Here is a 17,838-nt window from a genome sequence, read left to right as displayed (position 1 = left end):
TGCCTGGGTTATTTAGTCAAGTTGTTTGTTTTCTTATTGTTGAGTTCTAAGAGCTCTATGCATGCTTTGGATAACAGTCCTTTATCAGATAAGTCTTTTGAAATATTTTCTCCTAACCTGTGGCTTATCTTCTCCTTCTCTTGACAGTCTTTCACAGAACAGAAGTTTATAATTTTAATGAGCTCCAACTTAATTTTTTCTCTTAAGGAGCAGACCTTTGGTTTTATACCTAAAGCAAAAATAATCTCCAAACACAAGGGCATCTAGATTTTCTCCTATGTCATGTTCTAGATGTTTCATAATTTTGTGTTTTACACTTGGCCTAGGATACATTTTGAGTTAATTTTTCTTGAAACGTGTAAGGTCTGTGTCTAGATTTTTTTTTTTTTTTTTTTTTTTTGCTTGTGGACACCCAGTTGTTCCAGAACTATTTATTGAAAAGATTATCCCTTCTCCCATCATACCCACTCTAAGAAGAGTTGTACATTACCACTCTCTTTCCTGAGGCTGAGATATCACAGAAAGTCACTATCTGAGATCAGGTTCAGTTTCTTAATAACTGTGTGCTCTTAGCCAAGACAATCAAGCTCTCTGTGGCTCAGTTTTCTTACCATTTAAATTTCAGTGACAGTTTTAGACTCGCTGTATCCTTACATCTAATATCTACGAACAAATATAACGCTCTACAAGTATCACAATCACAGTGGAAGAATTTCCTAGTGAAGAGAGAAACATGTGACAACGTCTTTCTTCAAACTAGCTAAGGATGCATCTTTCATTTCCTATTTAATAATCGTAACTCATACTTATATATAAATTCAGAAAAATTTTAGAGAACATTCTTGGTATAATTCTCCCCTTCTCTCTGTTATTTCTATTTCTTGATCATGTCCATATTATTACCTATTTCAAATGCTGTACTGCAATTGGCTTTCTTACATCATAGTGTCATCTGCTGGATTGTGAGTTCCTGGAGAACAGAAGTGGTGTTTTAATTATCATGACATATACTAAGCTTAACAAGCTGTCTGTCTTATAGCAAGTACTCAAAACTACTTGCTGAATTGAACCTCCTGTTAATAAAGTTTATTTTCTGTTATACATAATTTTAGAAATATGAAAGTATAGAATGAAGGATATAATGTAATTTGTTATTCCTCCCATTCATCCCCAGAATATTAATTGACCCCCTTCCACCGTTCTGTGCTAGGCAAGGGGACCTGGTGTCACACAAGCAGCTTCCAGTCTAAATACAGGATTGGGGTGAGGGAAGCACAGACAGGCAAAGGAGCAATTTCAATATAAATTGGTAAGATTTAGGTTAAAGTTAAGTATAAGATGCCACAGAAGCACAAAAGAGGGGTTGCAGTCACTAAAAATACAAATTAATATTGTAAGATCTCTCCTTCTTAGATTATTTCATTGAATTGAATTGAAGTCCAAAAGACCACAGGGTTATTGTTAGTAGACTCAGGTCCTACCTAAGTGATTCAAAACATCCAGTCAGTTAGTTAAAAGTTATGTGCACTATTTGGTTGAAACCTCTTAGCCTTACCTAGCTCCCTTAGATAATGTGATAACAAGATATGTATACCTATATTCTTCCACATATATTATTATCTTTTGAAAACCTCTAGAGTTTGGAAGACATTTGGGAAACTCAAGTACATGTTCAGTCAGGAAACTTTCCTTTCATCTTCTGTGACTTTGCTAGGTTTCACCCCTCATAAAACAAGTATTTTCTTCTTAGTGTTTCATTTAAGACCAGCTTTGAACATTATTATAGGCAAACATCAATGAGAAAGGACAGATGACACCACCCTTTGCTAGGAGGCACTGTGTTAATCATTTCCTCTCTGGTTCACTAGTTGGATGACTAGAAGTAAGCTGATTCCAACAAGCTGCCCTCAGTTAACCTCTGAAAATACTTGACATTGCTGACTCTCCCCTTAGGACTAGTAAAACAGTCCTTTCTCTTCCCTTGAAACTATCTAGGTTTGATCATCTCTTAACTATTTAAAATCACATAGAAGTGGATGTATACATCATCAGCTACTTGGATAGTAGAGTCATACACATGAATCAAATTAGCAACTTAATAAGAACAGGGGGGCATGAGTCTGGGGTGCTAAGTGACCAGGTGAAGTAATGTTAATTAAAACGTTACTACAAATTGTGATCACATTCAAAAAATGTTCCAGGTGACAGTGTTTGGAATGTTAAAATCTTACTGGCAAAACAAAAAAGCATGACTTGTATGATAACTAGAGTAGTGACAGTTATGGAAATCACAGAAAGGCAGTGAGATCATTGCCCAATTTGAGGAGAATTGATTTTTGTTTGAATAAAGTATCTTTCCATCAAAAGTCTAATCTTTGCTACTTTGGCAAATGAAAGAACTCGGAAGTTGTATTTTTTTTTCTTTCTTTTAAGGAGATCAAATGAGACACAGAGGTATGAGAATTTGCTCCAGATCAAACTTGAATGAAGCTACTTTTTGAGTAGTGAACCCTCAGAATGGGACCCCCAATAGTGGTTGGATCATTTTCTCCTTTATTCCATAAAAATAGAACTCCATTATGAAGACAGGTTGAAATAGATTTTAAATTGTCATTGTCACAGTTGTCACCTATAACTCATGTGTAGAGAACCATTTTGCACTAGAACCTAAAAATGAGGAATATAGCTTTCATCTCTAATAAACACTGACCAAAATCTCTCCCATCATGGCTATCAACAAAAGGAGGTCCAGTTAAGACAGAAATGGAACACAAATGATGAATTACTTTTCCCAATAGGTAATGAATAAACTTTGGGACTGTTCTTAATAACAAATATGTATTAATTAGAGCATCTAAATGAATATGAAAGACATAAAAATATAAAAACAATAATTTGACTCATGCAGCACTTTTATAAACGGTGAATATAATGTAATTAGTCCATGAGCTTTAAAGGGAAATGAGCTGCCTGGCTAGTGAGGGGACAAGATGCCAGAGGGTCACTACCCACTCAGGGTCACAGCTGTACTGCTGGATTGCTGGGCTCCTGTAGGCTTGGTCTGGCTCACATTTCTCCTGGTGGACTTTATTGTTCGGACTGCTTTGTTCACCCATTCAACTTGTGGATCAGCACAGACTTTAAGGCCACGTCTGGTAATAAATCTGCAATGCAAAGAAAAAATAGACAGAGTTAGTCACATCCTCAAAGTCTTGGGACCCGAAGTTAAGATCAGATCATAGATAAGAGATCTTGTGCAGAAATGACTGGACAAAACAGTCTTTCAGATTCAGGAGAACATAAATGAAAATCTTTCCTCTGCAATCTATTTTCCCATAACTGAGAAATAGCTCCAGGTAATACCCAGATCCCTGGTTCAGCATAACTTGCAGGCTCCTTTTCTCATCATTGCTACCAGGTGATGTAATTAAACTGGACATTTGAGGTCATCTAGTCCAATTATTACATATCATCTTCTTTTCCAAATTAAAACACACTCATCTTATTTTCTGGACAAAACGTAATTTCTTTATCATAGTTTTGGGGGTAAAGTTGCAATTGTGTGTTGGGAAGAGTTGCTGTTCTGAAGATGAGATCCTAGAAAGAGAACGGTACCATGAAGGCTAGTTGTTGACACTATTCCTCGAGATATGGCAACTGATAAAATATGGCACTCTACTCCAGCCCACCATAAGGGCAGAGAAAGGCAGGGAAGGGGAAGGATGGGAAGGAAGGCATCCCACACCAGTGTGTCTCTATGGTCAAATCCTGATCTGAAACAGCCAGCTCTAAACCTAACCCTCGGGACTGAACATATTATTCATCTGGTTCCCAGTTAGATTCTTCTGCTAAGATAAAGCAGAAAGGAGGGTGATAGTCTTCACTCGGTTGCCAATTTTTTGTCATAAACATTGTTTGGGGCTACGTAAAGGCATGGTTCATATGGAAAAACAGAAAGACTATTGGCTACGTTGAGGTTTTCCTCCTTGTTGACATTTTTCCTGAGGAGGGCAGCATTTCTATATACTGTGTTCCATCAAGCTCATATTTGGGAGAGAGAAACTCACATCACTGCTTTCATGGGGCCCTCCTTGATGGTGTAGGTCTTGATGTTTTTAATTGGCAGTCGCTGGGTAGTCAGACTCACACAGATGGTCTTTTCTAGAACTTCACTCCCCACACCTAGGAAAGAAAACCATGTAAATAAAAATAAAATATAATTTCTAATACTATAAATGTTTGAATGCTATAAATAAAACAACAAAGAGTGACATGATAAAGAATAATTTGGGAAAGGAACACTAAATATGGGAGAGGTAGCTCATTTTTGACTGAATAAATAAAGGCATTCTCATTTTAAATGGTAAAATGTAAAATATGTGAAAGAAGTAGTTCATAAAGTACTCCTCCTCAATAGAAATGGTCCAGGGGATTAAACTTTTTAAGTGTAGGGAACATCTTACATTAGAGAAGGGAGAATTACTTGGAAGAGTGAATAATAGTAAGGGTTTTCTAAAATCTAAAAAGGGTTTCTAAGTGCTGATTTCCTCCTAAGTTGAAGAGACTGGTATTTGCTTCTCAAGGAAGCAAATATTCTCAGAGACTATTTCTTAGAGAAATATTCAGCAAAAAAGCATCTAAAATAATAGCTGATGATGACAAAGTTTGAGCTACAGTGTTGCTGATATCAGAAGTCTTTCTATAAACATGAAACTGAGCAGAAGGTATTCACTAATATTGCTCATCATCTCTCCTTCTCTCCATCACACAATATCCAGCCTGTACATTCTTAACCCTCTACATTTGCCTATTTATTTATTTACTTATTTTTTATTTTTTGCCAATTTATTTCTGATGCTGAACTATCTCTGAACCCAATGAAAGAGGGAAATACCCAAGTGTCTACAGTCTTCCTTAGTCTTCTTTCCCCTACCCATACATGGGTTTCCACCAAATGGTAGAATATTGTCTCAGAAAAATGCCAGCCAGCCATGGTTAAGACAACATTTGGCCTAAACTTTCTGTTTCATCAATATTTTTTTATTTGGGGCACAATTTCAGGGAGTTCCAGACATTGCCATCTCTATTTACGGACACCCTTGGCATCCACGATCAGGTTCAGATATTCTAGTCTAAGTAATAAGTCTACGGATTAGGAGGTTGAAAGGACAGTTAACTGAAACATTAATTATACCCAAAGGATATTCTCTCTTGTTGCCAGAGCCACAAGGAGAAATACACTCCAACCAGCTGGGAAAAAATGATCCTTTAAGAAATATGTGTAGAATGCTCAGGTAAGTCTCAGTGTAGTTAAGTCTCATCTGGGTATGTCTTGTAGGTTTATTTGACTGTATATAAGACATTGATATTTGTTAGCACTTATGGTCTCTTATAAACTCAAGAAATTGATCATCAGTGGGAACAACATTCATAGAAGTAATAATAGACTCTCCTACACACTTAAATGTAATATTGATTTCCTGGGTATGAAGGTATGAGCTACCAGTCATTTTTGTTTTCATAGAAAACATTGATTTCCTTCAGAACATACACCCTCTAGCTCATTCCTGCATTACGAAATGTCAAAATCTGGAGAATTTTCAAGATCAATACTAAATAGGCAAAACCTTCAAAGTCGTCATCACCATTCCACAGCGAACATTAATCAAGAAGTTAGGACTTGTGTGGAAACCTGATAAGTGATTATAAGATTTATTGCATTTTAATCCCTGGTAAGGGTATCGGTTATAACATTCTTCTTATAGATAAGTAAGCATAGGCACAGACAGGCGAAGAAATTTACCCCAAATCACCCAATTGTGAAAAATAGGAGACCAGATTGTGACCAAGTTCTATCTTCGAAATCTACAGAGTCTCCTAGAGTCAAATTATTCCCATTTTCACCAGGGAAGTCTGAGGCTAAGCTGGGCGAAAGTTTACTGCAGTCAAAGCTTGAGTCAAAACGAAAATGTGTGGCCACTGCCTGCATACATAGATGCTCCTTATCTCATAAATAAGCTTTTGACTTACCTTCCACAGTGTATGCAGCGAGACAGCAGATCCCGAGGAAGGCCAGGATGAGAAGTCTCATGGCTGAGGTCCTGATGAGCTGTGCAGCGAGAGGCTGAGGAACTGATCCTTTCAGTCTCCTTTATTCCTCCAGTGATCAGCGCACTTCCTGTGGTGAGAGGGCGCTTTCGAGGTGGGTGTGGAATCACGGAAAGTCTTTGCAATACTGATGCTTTCTTTGGTTGAAAAAAAAAGTTCCTTTGTCCCCATTCATACTAACCCAACACCTTGTGGCCTTTTCTCCTCCTCCTGTGGTTAATGTGTCCGTGAAACCAAATACGTGCACAGAAGAAACATAGTGGTCTCATCTCCTGCCACCAGTCTAAATTAAAACCTTCCACTGCACACATGCCAGTGTCATGGCCCAGCACAGGGACAGTGTAAAGGAAACAAGGTGGAGTGGTCCCTGTGGTCCATCTCCCCCACCTGCCTCATGTAACATCAGCTGTGACGTGAGGCTTCCACCACTGTGGATCCTAAGCCCAGTGATACCTTAGGGAGGTGAAGGGATGCTGTTGCTTCCCTGAGTTCCTCACTCCTCTGCCTTAATCTTCTTATTTCTCTCCTCTGCCCTCATTCAAGTGATCGCCTTTCTTTACACCAGCCTCCCCACATACCCAAGAAACATTTCAATAATGATGATTGGAGCCTGTCTATATGCACAGGTTTGCCTTATTTTAACTTAATACATACCTTTTTAAAAGATTTTGAAAAGTTGTCCTGACATAAAATTTTGGAAAAAAGAAAAAGGAAATTATCTATAATCTTACCATTCTGACTGTTTTCATTTTTATTTTTCTTCAATGAGTACCTATCGGTATATATATGTTTGCAGAGTTGAGACAATTATAAAGACTATTTTTACATCTGTGTATATATGCTGCCATGTTTCTTCATAGTCTTCATGCTTCTACTCTAAATAAACACATGCACAGGCACTTAAACCAGCCCCTTATAACTTATTGTTATATAAACCACATCTGTAAGGTAAATTTTGATTAATTACACTGAATCTTTTGCTTTTAATCACCAGACGTAGGATTACTAGGCAAAATCATATGATCATCTTTATAACTCTTGCTACTTATTGACATATATACTTCCCAAAATATAATTTCCATTTGCAATTCTTCCAGCAGGGTTTCAGTGTATCGGCTACAATAGAACCTATCTGGCACTCAATTTGCTGTTCTTGGTTTTTGTCTTGTTTTATTTAACATAAGTATCTATAAAATGCATTTATTAATTATGTGTGTAGCTAAAAGGTTTTGTCATTACCATTCAGGGATATGAAAATAACATTCTGATTAAATATATGTATAGCTAAAAGTTTTTGCCATTGCTATTAAGGATATGAAAACTAATTCCTATATTTCTATAGAAATTATAGGTTAACCTCTAAGATGCTTTTCATTAATGGCATTTAATTTTCCACCCAGATTTTACTCAGAAATTCAAATAGCTTTTTAGTTATCTCCACGTGGCTACACTGTCAGTTCTTAAACTTTGAACACATCTTTCTACTCAAAATGCTTCTCCTCCTATTACTCTTTGACATCGAATAATGTGTTATCTACTATTCAATTTCCAAATACAGATTACTTGGGTCATCTTAGACTCATTGCTAGCCACCCATATGTTGTTCTCAACCAAGCTGGACTAAGTATATCTTCAAAGTAGCTCTTCTGTATGTCTTCTCCTCTCTCTCCACAATGCTCAAGGCAAGACCCCATCACTCCTTGTTAGGACTACTGCAGTATACCAACTGATTCCCCAGGTTTGGGTCTCCTCTGTTTCCAATCTATTTTCCACAGCATTGCCAGAGTAATCATTCTAAAGTCTTGATCTAATCAGATTGTTTTCCTGCTGAGAACCTCTTTGCTAATTCCCATTGCCTACAGGATTCATTCGTTGTCATATATAAAGGTGTTCAAGATATAACACTGCTTCTTTTAAGACTCATTTTCCACCACTCATGCACATGGTCCAAAACCTCTAGCCTTAATAAATGTCTGTGCAGTCAACCAAATGGGCCATCCTCTCTTCTACTCCCAATGTATTGCCTCCGTTTTCTGGAATGCCCATCTAGCTCCCTACATAATTATTTGTAAACTCATTCTCTTTCTACAAGTTTTCCTGAATTCTCTAGATACAATTAAGTTGTGCCATCTTCAATGACCTCTTGGAACTTTCTAGCCACCACTGTTCTACCACTAATCTCATTTTTATTCTCCTACTCAATTACATTTCTGCATCTCCCACTAGATGGCAGGCTGCTTGAGAGCAGGTATTTGACTCAGTGCTGTCTGGGTCTCTGGCGCTAGCAGAAAGTTTGCTATATAGTGGACGCTCACCAAATGGTTTTTGAATAAATGAATTTTTCAAAAGACCAACATTATAATATTGTACATTAAGTAAAGGATGAACATCTAAAAACATAAAGCCTGAAGACTGTGCCTATGTCTTCCTCTCCTGTTTATAGTCAAATAAACAAACTGACCAATGGCTGAATTTTTACTTAGCATATTGAAATGGAATTTCTTACACTCTAAGAATGAATTATTCATTTCAATTGTTCAAAGCATGCACTACAGTCTCTAATGGAGAAGAACTAAGTAACCAACAAAAAAGTAGAAACCTATTGCAAAATGGGCATAATCTGCTAATGTGGACGTTGATTGACAATCAGTTGAAAGATATTAGAACAAATTTTTCTCATCCTTGACTCCTCTCTTTCTCTTACATGCCACACCCAATCTGTCAGAAAGTACTGTTGTCTCTCTGTCCTCAAAATACAATCTAAACCATTCTCATCACCCCAAGAGACCCAACTCCAAGCCACCCTCACTTCTCATCTGGATTAACAGATTCATGCAACAGCCTCCTAACTGATTTTCCTAATTCCTCCCTTATTTGCTTTTGATCAATTTACCACCCTGACAAAGGTAATCATTTCAAAATGTAAGTAATATGTTACTTCTCTGCTCAAAAATCCTTCAATGGAGCACATTTTCATGAGTGAACAACAAAGTCTTTTTTTTTTTTTTTTTTTTTTGCACAGGCTCCGGACACTCAGGCTCAGCGGCCATGGCTCACGGGCCCAGCCGCTCCGCAGCATGTGGGATCTTCCCGGACCGGGGCACGAACCCGTGTCCCCTGCATCGGCAGGAGGACTCTCAACCACTGCGCCACCAGGGAAGCCCCTCTTTTTTTTTTCTAAGTATTGTTTAATATATTTAGGTGCTTTGCTCTATGTTAATCACTTGACCCTAGAGTAAAGGTTAAAGGGCAAAAGTATTAAAAATTAATATAGCTACCATAATTTGTTAATGATACACAATATAAAAAAGAGGAAAATTAAGGCATCAAAAACATAAAATGGAGTGGGGATTAAAATGGATAGAGTTTTTACATGCACACAACGTTATGTAGTCATAGTAGGCTGCTATATTTGTCAGATGTTTATGTAAGCCTCACGATAACCACAAAGCAAGAACAGTATATACACAGAAGAAAAGAGACAGGGATCAAAGCATATTACTATAGAAAATCATCAATTCACAAATAAATTCAGCAACAGAGGAAAAAAGAAACAAGGGGACTACAAAATAACTAGAAAACAACTGACATGGTATTAGTAAGTCCTTAATTATCAATAATTACTTTAAATGTAAATGGATTAAATTCTCCAATCAAAAGGCCTAAAGTGACTAAGTGGGTTTTTAAAAAAGACCCAAGTACATACTGCCTACAGAGACTCAATTCATTGTTAAGGACAAAAAACAGCTCAGAGTAAAGGGATGGAAGAAGATATCCCATGAAAATGGAAACCAAAAGGGAGCAAGGCTAGCTATACTTATATTTAGACAAAATAGACTTAGGTCAAAAACCATAACAACGTGACAAAGAATGTTATTTGTCTAGAATGTAAAGACTGTAAATATATACAGTCTTAACAAGGGTTTACACGTACCTCCATGACCTATGCTCTCATCTCCCATTTACTCTCTGACATCATCTCCTGCTACTCTTCCCCACTTCTTTCTCCACTGCAGTCCCAATGACCTCCCTGGTGTTTCTCAGACATGTCAGCATGCTCCTGCCTTCAAGTCTTTTCACTTGCTGTTTACTTCGCCTGGTATTTTCTTCCCTCAGACATAAGCATGGTTCAGTCCCTTACCACCTTCAAGTTTTTGTTCAAATACTGCTTTCTTATTGTGGCTTTCCTGACCACGCAATTTAAAAGTGCACACACATACCAATTCTGGTATCACTTGATTTCTCTTTGCTGCTCTACTTTCATTCATAGTACCTAGCACCTTCTAATATAACAATAATTTACTTTTTTATTATCCGTCTTTTTCCTGGAGTTGTTTGCCTTTTTCATTTCCTCAGAGTCTAGGACAATGCCTGGCATAAAGAAGGTGCTGAATTAATATATACATTCTAAATGTAAATATATAAGAATGCATAAGTGTATGAGTGTGTGAGAAGTCATATGATCACATAAAATATTTGTACCTGCAAAGACTAGTACTCTGGAAGATCAGTACCATTTATATATGTGTGACCACAGAGTGGAATGGTAGAATTTTTTTTGAAGGAAAAAATTCTTGGGGGGGAAGAAAGTATAAGCATGAAGGGTGAAAGTAAGAAAATTCAATATATTTTCTCTTTTCTTTTTACTGTATGGTCTGAATATTTTGATTCATCTGAAAAGAAAATTAATTCATATTTTATCATATGTAACATGTAATTCACATAAAAATTTCTTCTTCTGTAGAATGAATGTTTGCATAATATTCCATTTTTCTATTGGATAAGTTATTTTCTTATTGATGTGTATGATTTCTTTATGTATTTCCATACTAATTCTTTGTCTTTTATACATGTTGCAAATATTTTCTCTCAGTTGGTAGCTTATCTTTTCACTTCCTTTATGATGTCTCTGATGGGCAAAAAAATATTAATACCAATGTAATCAAATTTATCTATATTTTATTCTATGGTTAGTACATTTGTGCTTTAATAAATTATTTTCTTCCCCAAAGTCAACAAAACTTACTCCACAGAAAGTTTTAAAGTCATGTATTTGACACTTAAATTTTTAACATTTCTAGTGGTTATTTCTGTCTGTAGTGTGAGATAGAGATCCAAATGCATTTTTTTCCTCTTTAGATAACTGAATTTTCTAGCTCTGGTTTTGAATAGTTTTTCCTTTACCCATGCTACCTGTCACATATTAAAGTTCCACATACATGTGCACCTCTTTCAAATTCTCTGTTGCGTTGGTAAATCTGTCTATCCTTGACTCATACCATTCTATTACTATTTAATTACTATAGGCTTATAATTTAACCTTAATTTCTAGTAGGGAAAACCCCCTTTCCTTAATCTTTTTCTTCAGAAGTGTCTTGGCTTAAGCTCACTGGTGATCATGAAAATATAAATCAAACCACGTGTGACCCCACTTTATTCCCATTCAAATGGCCAAATTAAGTCTAATAGTACTACTGTGATGGCAGGGATATGGAACAACATGAATTACTCATGGCATTAGAAATTGGTACAACACTTTGAATAGCAGTTTGGCATCATTGTGTAAAGCCACACATTTGCATATCCTGAAGCTCCAGGAATTCCACTCCTAGATGTATACTTAGAGAATATCAAAAGGAAGGAACACATAGATAGGAGATATTTGAAATGCTCAAGTTATCTGAAATGTTAAGTTGGAGGTAGGTTACTAGTGGAACATTACACAACTTAATTAATTGTATAAAAGAAGGTCATATGTAGACCAATGATGGTAACCTATAATTCCATAACTCAAATTGGACTAACTGCTATAACAAGCAAACAAAACTCTTACTGCCATAACACCAGAAAAAAAAAAGTTTACCATTCACTCACACAAAAGTCAGTGCAGAAGTGCCTAGCAAATTGTTTTTCTTAAGGGCTCTTCTCCAAAATGTGACTCAGGAATCTAGTATGCTTGTACCTTTGAGCAAAACTAACCCTTACAGCCTGGGAGTCCTTTTCTTCCAGCTTCAGAAAGGAAATAGAACAACACAAAAAAGCACACCTACTCTTAATTACTTTGAACTGGAACTGAAATTTTTTTTTTTGGTCACATTTCACTTGTAAGAACCAGTTATCTGGTCCCATCCTAGAAGCAAGGACAGAGGGGAAGAATAGGGTGCATCTGGGAAATGTGATCTAGATCTGTGTTTGGAAAGAAGAGCAGTTAAGGTCTAGTATGCCCTGCCTCAGCCATACAAGTAGCTAAGGACTCAAGGGCATTAACCATTTATGAATAACAATATTATAAATTAAGTAGAATTATTATCTATACTTTATAGATGAGAAAATGGAGGCTAGGAGAAGTTAAGTAATCCACTCACAATCCCAAAGCTTAGTGATAACAGAGTGAAGATTCAAACTCAGATCTGCCAGATGTCAAGGCCTAAGCTTTTAAACAGTGTGCTAGGCTGTCAGATATTCTCTAATGCACTTACAGTTCCCTATTGATAGTCTCTAGGTTATTTCCTTTCTAAACCCCAGACCACACAGCAACAAGGATAGCCATGTTCTCCTTCTCAATGGTGAAAAACTGATACCATTTCCACTAAGATCAGGAACAAGATAAGGTTGCCCACTCTCACCACTATTATTCAACATAGTTTTGGAAGTTTTAGCCACAGCAATCAGAGACGAGAAAGAAATAAAAGGAATCCAAATTGAAAAAGAAGAAGTAAAACTGTCACCGTTTGCAGATGGCATGATATTATACATAGAGAATCCTAAAGATGTTACCAGAAAACTACTAGAGCTAATCAATGAATTTGGTAAAGTAGCAGGATACAAAATTAATGCACAGAAATCTCTTGCATTCCTATACACTAATGATGAAAAATTTGAAAGAGGAATTAAGGAAACACTCCCATTTACCATTGCAACGAAAAGAATAAAATACCTAGGAATAAACCTACCTAAGGAGACAAAAAACCTGTATGCAGAAAACTATAAGATGAAAGAAATTAAAGAAGATACAAACAGATGGAGAGATACACCATGTTCTTGGATTGGAAGAATCAACATTGTGAAAATGACTCTACTACCCAAAGCAATCTGCAGATTCAGTGCTATCCCTATCAAACTACCAATAGCATTTTTCACAGAACTAGAACAAAAAATTTCTCAATTTGTATGAAAACACAAAAGACCCCAAATAGCCAAAGCAATCTTGAGAAAGAAAAACAGAGCTGGAGGAATCAGGCTCCCTGACTTCAGACTATACTACAAAGCTACAGTAATCAAGACAGTATGGTACTGGCACAAAAACAGAAATATAGATCAAGGGAACAGGATAGAAAGCCCAGAGATAAACCCCCGCACATATGGTCATCTTATCTTTGATAAAGGAGGCAAAATATACAATGGAGAAAAGACGGCCTCTTCAATAAGTGGTGCTGGGAAAACTACACTACAATGGACAGCTACATGTAAAAGAATGAAATTAGAACATGTAAAAGAATGAAATTAAAACACTCCCTAACACCATACAAAAAAATAAACTCAGAATGGATTAAAGACCTAAATGTAAGGCCAGACACTATAAAACTCTTAAAGGAAAGCATAGGCAGAACACTCTATGACATAAATCACAGCAAGATCCTTTTTGACCCACCTCCTAGAGAAATGGAAATAAAAACAAAAATAAACAAATGGGACCTTATGAAACAATAAAACTCTCTCACTTCATCCCAGCTTATCCCTCCCCCTTCCCATGTCCTCAAGTCCATTCTCCACATCTGTGTCTTTATTCCTGTCCTGTCCCTAAGTTCTTCATAACTATTTTTTTTTACACTCCTGTGTATGTGTTAGCATACAGTATTTGTTTTTCTCTTTCTGACTTACATCACTCTGTATGACAGAGTCTAGGTCCATCCACCTCACTACAGATAACTCAGTTTCATTTCTTTTTATGGTTGAGTAATATTCCATTGTATATATGTGCCACATCTTCTTTATCCATTCATCTGTCGATGGACACTTAGGTTGCTTCCATGTCCTGGCTATTGTAAATAGAGCTGCAATGAACTTTGTGGTACATGACCCTTTTTTGAATTATGGTTTTCTCAGGGCATATACCCAGTAGTGGGATTGCTGGGTCGTATGGTAATTCTCTTTTCAGTGTTTTAAGGAACCTCCATACTATCCTCCATAGTGGCTGTATCAATTTACATTCCCAGCAACAGTGCAAAAGTGTTCCTCTTTCTCCACACCCTCTCCTGCATTTACTGTTTGTAGATTTTTTTTTTTTTTTTTTTTGCTGTACGCGGGCCTCTCACTGCTGTGGCCTCTCCCGTTGCGGAGCACAGGCTCCGGACGTGCAGGCTCAGTGGCCATGGCTCACGGGCCCAGCCACTCCGCGGCATGTGGGAATCCTCCCGGACCGGGTCATGAACCCGTGTCCCCTGCATCAGCAGGCAGACTCCCAACCACTGCGCCACCAGGGAAGCCCTGTTTGTAGATTTTTTGATAATGGCCAGTCTGACTGGTGTGAGATGATACCAAATACTACTTTTGAAAGTTATTCTGTGAAAAAGGAAGACTGGGGTCCATTTCCAGTAAGTTTGGGAAATTTTGTGTTTTATTAAATCACAGTGTATATCACCATATTAAGGGCTCTGAGAAGAACTGCAGTAAAATTCAGCTAACCCAGATTTTCCTAAATATTTTTAACTTACAGAACACTTTTTCATAGAAGACTTAAACCAACTGGAGATGTGTTTTAGAGATACTAATCCAGAGTGTTGGTATCTACTTAGGAGGGTCATAATAAAACTTGGGTGTGATAGGAGTGGGTGCTAAAAATAGTCACTGTCCAAAACTAGAGCCTGGCCTAGAGCAAGGGAGGTTGGAAATATTTTGATGGTGAATTCAACACAGGTATAGAACTTGATGCTAGTTGGAAATCCAATTGTATTATACATTTTTCAGTTGAATTACCCAGCCAGGGGAGAAATCTTGACTCTGTGGCAGTTTTCTCCATGATTACTACTCTGTTTCTACTTACTTTCCAATAAAATGTGTAATTGTACATCTTGTTTTTCTCACAGCTTAGAAAAAATATTAGATCCTAATCAGTAACCAATTAAAACAGTAACTGATGTTTTTTCTTTCAGAAACTGCTAACAATGAGTGCTTAACTTTTACAGGATTTTTTTTTTGTACACTTGAGATACTGTGCAAAGAGAATTAATTTTTTTCTCCTGAAAACAAGAATTATATAGAAAATATCTATTTATTTCACTGGCATGAACTTTGAGTAATTAATTATAGTCAAATCTGTAAAATTTTATTTATTAAACTGTGTCACTGGATTTTTTAAAATTAGTGAATTCTAATGAGCTGTGCCGCACAGATATTATCTCTAAATGATAGATACTGTTAATAAGTCTATACTAGTAGCATAGCACATACACCCACCTCATGTTTTGTAAATAAATTTTCATCAGAACACATCAATGCCCATTTGCTTACATTTTTACTGGATGCTTGCATACTGCAACAGCAGAGTTGGTGAGTTGGTCTTCAAAGGTTAAAATATTTGCCGTTATAGAGTTTGCTGACCCCTGGGTCCCCCCCTGATTTGTATGTATTATTGAAACCAAGCTATGTTTAATATACTATCAATGAGGTAAAACATGCAGAGAGAGAAAAAAAGACTAAATAAGTAAACCAAAACATTTCCGCGCATTCCCTTAGGAAGTTATCAAGTTCATGGTCAGGCTGGCAGAGTGAGGAAGACATCCAGTAAGAGCTAGCTTCTGACATTTCAATTCCCTGGGTCATTTATTAGCTATTTAATTTATTCATTCTTTATTAATAAAAGTATATGCCACTAGCAGGCAGGCACTTCGTCATTAGGTAGGTTTGTACTCACCTTTGTTCCTTGATAAAAGGTACAGTCACCAAAAAGGACTCAAAGAAATTTCTAAAAATGTTTGTGGTTATCGAAAGGTTAAAAACTACTGCTCTCCACTATATGGGAATGTGTTACTCAGGGCCAGGGATCCACAGGATCAAGCAGGATCAAGGTGACAGAGGAAATACTGCATGTTGGTCACTGTACAGAAGTTGCTTAAACATAGTGTTGCTTACATTGTTCATTGTTCACAGATCAATGAGGAAGCTGGACAGAACAGGCAATCTAGTCAAAGTAACCAACTCTCCAGGGAAGCTTAGGTTGGGACGAAGAAGTGTGCTTAGTCTCTATGATGTCAAGTCAATAACTTTGTCGGGAATTAAAATTAGTAAGCACGGGAGTCATTTTTGGTTTTGTTTTCCTTTTATCCAGAAGTCGGCATTTTGTGGTGCAGAATTCAAACATTTATGGATTTCCTAAACTGGATGTCAGGTAGACTCAATCTGCCTGGAAAGAAATATACCTGAGGCCCGACATCCATGGGCAGCAGCCATCCTAAGCAGCCTTTCCTTGAGAAGCCACATACTGCAATGGGAATCATGACCTGTAAAAGCAGATCATTCAATCTTATCCTGATCCTGGTTCAGTTGATACAAGATGTGTTACATGAAGAAGAATCAAGATCATCCCCACCTCACAGATATCAGAATTAGAAATGGAACATATAACTTGTCTGGATCATAGGAGGAACTCAATAAATGGTAGTGATTACAATCAAAAGATAGACACTGAAACCATCACAAAGACTCTGACCCTAGAACCAAGTCTGTCAGAGAAGTTGGTGACAAAGAGCGGAAAGTGTTTTTTATCAGAGTTTATGATTTTATTTTTATGAATACTAACGATTGATTTTTTGGAGTCAGCCAAACCTATGATCCTCTGTTTCCCTTACCTGATCTCCTCCCCATATTTGAAATACCAGGAGGAAGATGTATGTCACTAGACACCTTTAACCTCAAGCAGGAAGACATTTCCATCTTCCCAGTGAAAGGATCAGTCACAAATACAATAAGACCTCTTTATTGTGGAAATATTTGTATGTGAGTGTTATGGATTACCTAACTCTCTGACTAACCAAAACAATTTTTAACTTTATTCTTTACTGAAAATTTTTCCAATATTTTTTCTGATAGAGCAGCGGAAAAAAACTGAATCTTTAATGTCAGAGTCTCAGTCAACACATTTAATATTAGTGCCACAGGCCAATAACCGATATACAGAACCTAGAAGGATTCTGACAATGTATGCATTCACTTAAAGAACATATGATATTAGATTGAATCTGAGTGGGTCCTCAATTTGTTTGATTGTAAAAACAAACTGATCAAATGTTGTCTTATCAGAGGTTTATCCTGGTTATTTCATATAAAAGAGCAGCCACCATCCCACTCCTAAAATTTCTCGTCACCTGCTTTATTTGGACTCATAGCTCTTATCATCACCTTTGACACATCTTTGTATATTCTGTGTATTGTTCTCTCTCTATTAGAATCTAATGTCCTAAGAGCTGAGACTGTTTCAGTCTTGAATTCTCAGTGCCTATAATGTAGGAATTCAATAAACATTTATTGATTAAATAAAGGAATAGAAACTGATTCTCTTGTCATTTTCTTCTAAGAACAAAAAAGAGAAGCCCTGTTCAATTTAACTCGGAGCAAACCACTATATGCTGATATTATCCTAGTATCATGAAACATATGGAGAGGGAAAAGCTTAAAGTTTACGGGGACTAGAACAGATCTTAAAATGATCTAGCCAATCCACTATCCTTTTAT

At 36.8% G+C, this 17,838-nt stretch overlaps 1 protein-coding gene across 1 annotated transcript; it reads right to left on the bottom strand.

The window, feature by feature from the left end:
- Window positions 1-2,821: 2,821 nt before the first annotated feature.
- Window positions 2,822-6,123, bottom strand: LOC136131154 (lymphotactin-like). Its single transcript, XM_065887892.1, has 3 exons — window positions 6,031-6,123; window positions 4,068-4,182; window positions 2,822-3,164 (listed from the first exon to the last, which is right to left on the bottom strand). Exons 1-3 carry the CDS (start codon window positions 6,089-6,091, stop codon window positions 3,005-3,007), a joined length of 336 nt encoding a protein of 111 aa, XP_065743964.1. The 5' UTR covers window positions 6,092-6,123; the 3' UTR covers window positions 2,822-3,004.
- Between the last annotated feature and the right edge of the window lie 11,715 nt (window positions 6,124-17,838).

The sequence above is a fragment of the Phocoena phocoena genome, chromosome 1 (assembly GCF_963924675.1).
Source record: "Phocoena phocoena chromosome 1, mPhoPho1.1, whole genome shotgun sequence".
NCBI classification, from domain to species: domain Eukaryota; kingdom Metazoa; phylum Chordata; class Mammalia; order Artiodactyla; family Phocoenidae; genus Phocoena; species Phocoena phocoena.
Note: the sequence above shows the minus strand (reverse complement) of the source record. Positions and strands in the feature narration are given on the sequence as shown.

Coding starts and splice junctions, on each gene's coding strand:
- LOC136131154 (XM_065887892.1), bottom strand. CDS start 6,091: ATGAGACTTCTCATCCTGGCCTTCCTCGGGATCTGCTGTCTCGCTGCA. Junction 4,183..6,030: donor CGCTGCATACACTGTGGAAG/GTAAGTCAAAAG, acceptor TTTCTTTCCTAG/GTGTGGGGAGTGAAGTTCTA. Junction 3,165..4,067: donor GGCCCCATGAAAGCAGTGAT/GTGAGTTTCTCT, acceptor TTTGCATTGCAG/ATTTATTACCAGACGTGGCC.